Source organism: Hemitrygon akajei, chromosome 8 (assembly GCF_048418815.1).
Source record: "Hemitrygon akajei chromosome 8, sHemAka1.3, whole genome shotgun sequence".
Lineage (NCBI taxonomy): Eukaryota > Metazoa > Chordata > Chondrichthyes > Myliobatiformes > Dasyatidae > Hemitrygon > Hemitrygon akajei.
In genome coordinates, this window is record NC_133131.1 from 66,504,213 (window position 1) to 66,514,097 (window position 9,885).

Below are 9,885 nucleotides of genomic sequence, written 5' to 3' on the forward strand. Positions count from 1 at the left end.
CCGCCACTTCCACTGCCATCCACTTGTTTGTTGATGTGAATCAAAGAACTGTAAAAATCAGACATTCAGAATGGCATTGTCTAAATCTACGCTGTCAAAACAAAAATAATGCATTAATGCAAGTAATTTGAAAACTAATTTTACACTGATTCGTAAGAAGTTAATATGGTAATAATTAGCAGAAACTTGCTATTTTAGTTAAATATAAAATAGAAGTACAAGTTAAAATAACATACAAATAGTATAGGACAACTGTCACAATATTTTTAAACAATATGCACAACATTTTGTCTACATCACCCTTAGCAGGTTTAATTCTCTGATGTTGTCATTGACACTGGCTATTTTGCAAAACGCTGACAATTCATAGCTCTTCTCATCCCGCACAAGTATACATTTCCATTAACCTGGGTTGTAACTCATTTACAGCTGCAATCATTAAATTCATCGTCCGTCTCTTGTGCAACACTACGTATTTTATGTCAGTCTACAGTGTGTGAGAAACATTTTCCTGGAGCCTCTACTGGGTTAGTACAATCACACTGAAATCAAGTACACACATCCTGAAATTCTGAAACCAGTTGCTTCTTTTTGAATGCTGAGGTAGACATTATTATCCTTGACTTGCTCTTTCCGTGTCTCTCTCTTTCACTTGTTTTTCCTGTGACACTCATCTTACTGTTTCTGCATCTCACTTTGTTGTGTATTTAATATTCCAGTAGTATTTGAGTAATACTTTAAATATATTGTTTAATTAAGCATTCTTTGTGGTTTAAATAATTCATATGTAAAAGTACATGAATGGCAAACATAATTACATCACTGTGTCATATGTGCACACCTAACTAAAGAAAAATTAAGAGTACACATGTTATCTCTTGCTTCCATATTTTACATTCAATCAGCTTTTGGAGTTACAAATCATAATAGTGGTGACAAAGGAGTTTCAAACTGGACCCGAGATAACTACCTACCTGTTGAAGTGTAGTGAAACGTTCAAGTTTTAAAAAAGTGCAGCATGTATCTCTTCAGAAGAGGAGATTGATGCTTGAGATAAATTTTTTTAAAAGGCAGAAAATGGATTGACATTCACAAACAGTGAGCGCCAGGTGATAATAATCATAAATTAAACAAAAGGATGAAATGGCTGGTTACTCCAGAAAGATAGACATGTTTAATTGCACAGCAGATAACTGGATATTGTATACTGAATGAATTGAGTAGCATTTTGACCACAACTTACATTTTAAAAAAGCAGTTGAATTCAGGATAGGATCTACGAGCATTTGAAGAAGTACAGTCTACTCATGGATAGTCAATATGGCTTTGTGAAGGGAAGATTGTGCCTCACGAGCCTGATTGAGTTTTTTGAAGAGGTAACAAAAGAAATTGATGAGGGTAGGGCAGCGGATGTGGTCTACATGGACTTTAGCAAGGCATTTGACAAGGTCCCCCACCAGAGACTCATCCAGAAAGTCATGAGGCATGAGATAAATGGAACCTTAGCTGTTTGGATAAAAAATTGGCTTAAAGGAAGAAAGCAGAGGGTAGTTGTGGAAGGAAAGTACTCTGCCGAGAGGTCGGTGACTAGTGGAGTGCCACAGGGATCTGTCCTGGGACCCCTGCTATTTGTAATTTTTATAAATGACCTGGATGTAGAGGCGGAAGGATGGGTGAGTAAGTTTGTGGATGACATGAAGATTGGAGGAATTGTGGATGGAGCTGCAGGTTGTCTAAGGTAACAAGAGGATATAGACAGGCTGCAGAGTTGGGCAGAAAAATGGCAGATGGAGTTCAATCCGGACAAGTGTGAGGTGATGCATTTTGGAAGGACAAACCAGAAGACTGAGTACAGGATTAATGGTCAGTTACTTAAGAGTGTGGATGAACAAAGGGACCTTGGGGTTCAAATCCATACATCCCTCAAGGTCACTGCACAGGTTGATAGGGTAGTTAAGAAGGCCTATGGGATGCTAGGCTTCATTAACAGGGGGATTGAGTTCAAGAGTAGAGAGGTCATGTTGCAACTCTACAAATCTCTGGTGAGAAAGCACTTAGAGTATTGTGTTCAATTCTGGTCACCTCATTATAGGAAGGATGTGGAAGCTATGGAGAGGGTGCAGAGGAGATTTACCAGGATTTGCCTGGTTTGGAGAACAAGTCATATGAAGCAAGGTTAACAGAGCTGGGACTTTTCTCTTTGGAGTGTAGAAGAATGAGAAGGGACTTGATAGAGGTCTACAAGATTATGGGAGGCATGGGTAGGGTGGATTGTCAGTACCTGTTTCCCAGGACAACCAATAGCAAACTCTAGAGGACATATGTACAAAATTAAGGGAGGGAAGTTTAGGGGAGACATCAGGGGTAAGTTTTTTTACACAAATAGTTGTGAGTGCCTGGAATGACTTGCCAGGGATGGTAGTGGAGGCTAAAACATTAGGGGCATTTAAGAGCCTCTTGGACAAGCACATGGATGAAAGAAAAATGGAGGGTTATGGGATAGTGTGGGTTTAGTACTTTTTTTAAAGGATTATATGGGTCGGCACAACATGGAGGGCTGGAGGGCCTGTACTATGCTGTAGTGTTTTATGGTTCTATTGTGAAATACAGCAACCAACAAACTATAATGGGTTTGCATGTGGTAGAAACAGGAAGGCCAGCATTGTGGGGCCATGATTGACTCGGTCAATTACAACTTGATTGGAGATCCATCCAATATTTGCATGCTACATCCCTTGCAATAGAGTCAACTGAAAGTGAATTAAGAAAGGTACTGAATGATGCCAGAGCAGTGTTCAAGGATGGTATTGGAAAACTCAAACATAGCAAGGGTAAAATAGAGTTAAATGAAAATGCCATACCCAAGTTTTACAAAGCAAGCCCATCTGGTTCCTGTAGCATCTGTGAGCTACATCGCATGAAGGCTGGAGGAATTCTTTCCAAAGCTGAGTGTATCGTATGAGCAATGCCAATGGTCTGAGTAGCCAAGAAGGATGGGTCTGTCAGGATCTATAATGATTTTAGGGTCACCATCAACCCAATACTGAAAGTAGATCAATACCCTCTGCCCAGGATAGAGGATATCTTTGCAAACCCACCTGGAAAGAACCATTTCGGCAAAATGGACTTAGCCACTGAGGCCTACCTACAGATGGAGATGGAAAAGAGTCCAAAGTGTTTCCCACCATAAACAGTCATAAAGGGCTTTATCGCTATAACAGGCTTATTTTTGGAGTAGCGTCTGCACCTGCACTCTAGCAGAAAGCTATGGACCAGGAGCTACTCAGTGTTACTTGGATGACAGCATTGTTACTGGTGAGGATGACAAGCACCATCTCCAAAATCTTTCAATAGTGAGTTCAGGGAGCTCAGGTGCTAAATTAAGACTACACTTCCGGGATGGTGCTTTCAGGATTTCTACCTGTGTCACGTGTTGGTGAACTAAGAAGTAGGAAGATACAGCAGTTTAACATATGGCTTAGCAGATGGAGCAGTGGGTGGGCTTCAGATTTTTGGATCATTCTGCTTTCTTCCAGAGCAGTTGGGATCTGTAGAAATGGAACAGTTTGTACATTGTGTAGAGGTGGACCAATATCCTTGCAGGAAGATTTGCTAGTGCTGCTTGGGTTAGGGTTGGAAGCTAGAATTGCAGTGGTGTGGGAACCAGAGTGGCAGGGCAGCAATGGCATGGTTGTGGGGAAAGTAGATAGTAAGAGAAAAAGGATCTAGTACTTTCCCTGCAGATATGACAAATATTGTAACCTCTTCTTGGGCTTCCAGCAGGGTTCAGGTTTCAATTATAACCAATGTTTCACTGACAAACTCTGCCATCTTCATCAGGGATGACGGCTGGGCACGTCAAGTCCGGTGGTATTTATAACCCTGTCATCCATCCCTCTTGATTGTTTATTCCTCATCCAATCAGGTTTCCACTCTCCCAGCTTCTTTACAATCGAATTCCAGTTCTTACTTAGAGGTTTGCCTTTGTTAAAATTCTTTTTCTCTAGTTTTATTTCAATGGCTTCCATCACCAGGCAGTCCCTTAAGACATTGGCACGGCACAGCAGCTTTGTGCCATCGGTCAATCCTATCGCCATTGTGAATACAATGTTCTGCTACTGCTGATATCTCTGGGTAACCCAAACAGATACAACTCCTGTGCTCCTTGATGTGCATTTCCTGTCTGGCCGATACACACTGCTCCATATTCACAGGGAATCCTGCTGACCTGAGTCCCGGAATTTTAACAAAGATGAAGGTCTTGCTCTAAGTAAGAACTGGAATTTGATTGTAAAGAAGGATGGGAGCTGAAAGGTTGAGCATGGTGCTCTGAATTCAATGCCAGGATATTGTAGAACTTAGAGCATGAATAAGCACATGCAATTATGATAATGTAGCCATTAGTAAGGCTTGGTTGCAAGAGGGGTAGACTCATAGTTCAATGGTCGGTGATTCTATAGTTTTAGACATTATACCGTATAAGGAACATCTAGCAGCTCTTGGGCTGTATTCCCTGGAGTTCAGGAGAATGACGGGGGGGGGGGGGGGGGAATCTCTGAATGTTAAAAGTCCAGAACAGATTAGATATGGCAAAGTTATTTCTATTGGTAGGGGAGTCTAGGAAAAGAGGGCACGACTTCAGGCTTGAAGGATGTCCATTTAGAACAGAGATGTGGAGAAATTACTTTAGTCAGAGGGTGGTAAATCTGTAGAATTTGTTGCCACAAGTGGCTGTAGAGGCCAAGTCATTGGGTGCATTTGAGGCAGAGATAGATAGGTTCTTGATTAGCCAGGGCATCAAAGAGTATGGGGAGAAGGCAGGAGCGCGGGGATGACTGGAAGAATTGGATCAGCCTATGATTGAATAATGGAGCAGACTTGATGGGCTGAATGGCCTACTTATGCTTCTATATCTCATAATCTTATGGTCTTATACAGGGGGTGGTATTAAAGGTAGAGGGGTATCATTATTCATAAAAGAAAAGGTACATAAATGCTCAAAAGAACATATGAGAGTGCTCATCTATTGAGGCAATTTGGGTGGAACTGAAGAATAACAAAGGAATGATCATGTTGTTGGGACTATATTATACACCTCCCAGTGATCAGTGGAATTTAGAGGTGCAAATTTGTAGAGAGATAGCAGATAGTTGCAAGAAATATGAAGCTGTGACAGTAGGTGATCTATCTTTCCATATATTGACTGGGACTTCCATAATATAAAAGCACTGAACAGGATAGAATTTGTCAAATATGTTTAGGGAAGTTTTTTTTTAATCAATATGTAGAGGTCCCAACTAAAGCGAGTATGGTAATAGATCTCTTTTTAGGGAACAACAGAGTGCAGGTGACAGAAGTAAGTGTAGATCTAGTGATCAGAACTCCATTAATTTTAAGATTCTAAACTGAACCAAGGTGATTTTTTATGCCTAAGAAGGAATCACGTAGGCATGGATTGTTTTCTGGCAAAGAGATGCTTGGTATGTGGGAGGCCTTCGAAAGTGAAATATTGGGAGTACAGAATGTGTATGTTCCTGTTAGAATAAAAGGTAAGGCTAACAGATTTAGGCTGCCTTGGTTATTGAGGGATATTGATACCCTGGCATATCAGGTAGAGGCTGGTAGGGCCAATTGAGGTATTTCAGGAATATAAGAAATTCAAGAGAACACTACAGAGAAATTAGGAGGGCTAAAAGTGGACACAAAATTGCTGTGGTAGCCAAGGTGATTCTGAATCCCAAAGGCCTCTGTAAAGCTGTATTAAGAGCAAAATGATAGCAAGGGACAAAAGTTGTTCTCTTGAAAATCAGCATGATCATCTATGCATGGAGACAAAATAGATGGGGGAGATCTTAAATGATTTTTTGTGCCTGTATTTACTCAGGATAAAGACACAGTCAATAGGGAAACTTGTGAGGTCATGGACTGTATATGGATTACAGAAGAGGGGTTACTTGAGGTGAGTTAGGATGGATAAATACCAATGGCCTGATGAGGTGTTTACTTGGACCTGAATGAGGCTAGTGCACAAACTGCAGGAACTTATCAGAGATCAGATATCCTTCACCACCAGTGAGGTGCCAGAAGATTGGAGGATGGCTAATGCTGTTCCATTGTTTAAGAAAGGCTCTAAGAACAAGTTGGGAAATTTTAGGTCGGTGAGCCTGCTGTCAGTTGTTAGTAAATTATTTTATTGCATTACAAGGGAAATGATATACAAGTTCAGTGGATTCTGGGTAATTGGGCCCTCAGTGAATCAGGACAGCCACTTATCTGAGATAGCTCTTCAAGAACAAAAATGAATCAAGAAAGCAGCTAGCATTCCCTTTGTTCATTTGGGATGCTATGCCACTTAATTGAGACAGGAAACAGTTTCTAATTTGTGTCAGTCACGTGCACTTGTAAACAGTAAGACAATTCAGAACTACTTTGCTCTCTGCGGTTTTAAGCATTCAGGCTTGGTGATGTCAGGAATGGCCGGGAGTAAAAATGGAACTATTTCGCTACTTCAACAAGTTAGGTACTATGAAGAGTTTGAAGGTATTGATAATAAACTTGCATGTTACAATGGAAGTGAAGATTATGAGGATGCAATTGTTGATAGTGGTGTATTACAGCAGTCCATTAACTGTTCATTTACAGTCACTCAAAAGAACAAGGCAGCATAGACTGGAATCGATAACTATTAGGAACTATTAGGAATCAAAGTCTGCAAAAATGATTTGTACTAGCTGGAAAGTGGGTTGAAAAATGCCCAGTGGAAGTTAATGTAGACAAGTATGAGATGTTGGGAGGATAAACCAGGTTAAGACTTACACAGTGAACAGTAGGGAATTGAGGAGTGTGGTAGAACAGATGGATCTGGGAATACAGATCTATAATTCCTTGGAAGTGGTGGTGTCACAGGTAGATAAGGTCAGAAGGAGAGTTTTTGGTGAATTGGCCTACATAAATCAGAGCATTGAGTACAGGAGCTGGGACATTATGTTGAAGTTGTATATGACACTGGAGATGCCAAATTTGGAGTATTGTGTGAAGCTCTGGTCACCTACCTACAGGAAAGATATCAATAAGATTGAAAAGGTGCAGAGAAAATTTACATTGATTTTGCCAGGACTTGAGGACTTGAGGACCTGAGTTGCAGGGATAGGATGAATAGGTTAGGAATTCATTCCATAGAGCGCAAGAGAATGGGGGGGCATCAAACAGAGGAATACTAAATTTTGAGGAATGTAGATAGGGTGGATTCATGCAGGATCTTTCCCGTCAAGTTAGTTAACTAGAGGCCATAGGTTGAGGGTGGAAGGTAAAGTACTCAAGGTGTATGCAAGGGAAGCCACTTCACTCAGAAGGCAGTGCGACTGTGGAATGAGCTGCCAGCAGAAGTGGTAAATTGGGATTCAGATGTAACATTTAAGGCCTGTTTGGATAGGTACATGGATGAGAGGATGGAGGTACAGATAAATGAGACTAGGCAGAAAAACAGACTGGCATGAACTAGATAGACTGTGTTGTACTGCTCTATGGTTCTATGACATCCTACAATATCAGGGCTGAGATGTTGTCATGCAACATTTAGAGGCATTATTGGAAGGACACGTCTCCTAGCTCCTGAAGCTTAAACTGATAATGAAACTGATTCAAATACTTGAAAAGCTTACAAAAGGTTGAAAAAAACTAGGTAATGATAGAGATCTAGAAGATTATAAGGCTGGCAGGAAGGAGCTTAAAAATTAAATTAGGAGAGCCAGAAGGGGCCGTGAGAAAGTCTTGGCAGACAGGATTAAGGTAAACCCCAAAGCATTCTACAAGTATGTGAAGAGCAAGAGGATAAGGCGTGAGGTAATTGGACCTATCAAGTGTGACAGTGGAAAAGTGTGTATGGAACCGGAGGAGATAGCAGTGGTAATTAATGAATAGCAACACACCTAACAAAGGGTCTCGGCCTGAAATGTGCTTCTCCTTATAGATGTTGCCTGGCCTGCTGTGTTCCACCAGCATTTTGTGTGTGTTGCTTGAATTTCCAGCATCTGCAGATTTTCTCGTGTTTACTGAATGAATACTTTACTTCAGTATTCACTAAGGAAAGGTGATTGTAGGGATGACTTACAGTGGGTTGAAAAGCTTCAGCATATAGACATTATGGAAGATGATGTGCTGGAGCTTTTGGAAAGCATCAAGTTGGATAAGTCTCCGGGACCAGATAAGATATACCCCAGGCTACTGTACAAGATGAGGGAGGAGATTGCTGAGCCTCTGGCAATGATACTTGCATCATCAATGAGGATGGGAGAGGTTCCGGAGGATTGGAGGGTTGCAGATGTTGTTCCATTGTTCAAGAAAGGGAGTAGAAATAGCCCAGGAAATTATAGACCAATGAGTCTTACTTCAATGATTGGTAAGTTGATGGAGAAGATCCTGAGAGGCAGAATTTATGAACATATGGAGAGGTATAATATGATTAGAAATAATCAGCATGGCCTTGTGAAAGGCAGATCATGCCTTATGAGCCTGATTGAATTTTTTTCAGGATGTGACTAAACACATTGATGAAGGTAGAGACATAGATGATGTAGTGTCTATGGATTTTAGCAAGGCATTTGATAAGGTACCCCATGCAAGCCTTATTGAGAAAGTAAGAATGCAAGGGATCCAAGGGGACATTGCTTTGTGGATCCAGAATTGGCTTGCTTACAGATGGCAAAGAGTGGTTGTAGATGGGTCATTTTCTGCATGGAGGTCAGTGACCAGTGATGTTTCTCAGGGATCTGTTCTGGGACCCCTAATCTTTGTGATTTTTCTAAATGACCTGGATGAGGAATTGGAGGGATGGTTTAGTAAATTTGCTGATGAGACAAAAGTTGGGGATGTTGTGAATAGTGTGGAGGGCTGTCAGAGGTTACAGCGAGACATTGATAGGATGCAAAACTGGACTGAGAAGTAGCAGATGGAGTTCAACCAGAAAAGTGTGAGGTTGTTCATTTTGGTAGGTCAAATATGATGCCAGAATATAGTATTAATGGTAAGACTCTTGGCAGTGTGGAGGATCAGAGGGATCTTGGGGTCCGAGTCCATAGACACTCAGATTGACTCTGTGATTAAGAAGGCATACGGTGTATTGGCCTTCAACAACTATAGGATTGAGATCATGAGCAGATAGCTAATGTTACAGCCTTATAGGACCCTGGTTGGACCCCACTTGGAGTATTGTGTTCAGTTCTGGTCATCTCACTACAGGAAAGGTGCAGAGGAGATGTACAAGGATGTTGGCTGGATTGGGGAGCATACCAAATGAGAATAGGTTGAGTGAACTTGTCCTTTTCTCCTTGGAGTGGTGGAAGATGAGAGGTGACCTGATAGAGGTGTATTAGATGATGAGAGGCATTGATTGTGTGGATAGTCAGAGGCTTTTTCTCAGGGCTGAAATGGCTAACATGAGAAGGCACCGTTTTAAGGTGCTTGGAAGTAGATACAGAAGAGATGTCAGGGGTATGTTTTTTACGCAGAGAGTGGTGAGTGTGTGGAATGGGCTGCTGGCAACGGTGGTGGAGGCAGATATGATAGGGTCTTTTACGAGACTCCTGGATAGGTACATGGAGCTTAGAAAAATAGAGGGCTATGGGTAACCCTAGGTAATTTGTAAGTAAGTACATGTTCAGCACAGCATTGTGGATCGAAGGGCCTGTATTGTGTTGTAGGTTTTCTATGTTTCTACAGAGGAAGTCTGAAGCATCTGGATAGTCAAGCATTATCCACAAAGAGAAACAAGAACAACATTTCAGTTGAAGAACCCTTCTAGAGATCTGGAAAGTGAGCAAAGGTGCACTTTATGTTGTAGAGAAAGGAAAGGGTTGAGATGACAAAGGAAATGGCACTTGACTGCAC

At 41.3% G+C, this 9,885-nt stretch overlaps 1 protein-coding gene across 2 annotated transcripts in view; it reads left to right on the forward strand.

Annotated features, from left to right (window-relative positions):
* Positions 1-483: 483 nt before the first annotated feature.
* slc5a8l (solute carrier family 5 member 8, like) overlaps positions 484-9,885 on the forward strand; it is a 78,126-nt gene continuing 68,724 nt past the window's right edge. The window contains exon 1 of one of the 2 annotated variants that reach the window (XM_073053953.1): positions 484-527. Coding sequence is in view for 1 of the 2 variants with exons in the window: in XM_073053952.1 (XP_072910053.1) it covers positions 596-603 (8 nt within the window). In the remaining variant the exon portion in view is untranslated. Of the gene's footprint in view, positions 604-9,885 lie in introns of both variants that reach the window. The other variant, XM_073053952.1, reaches the window with a different exon arrangement.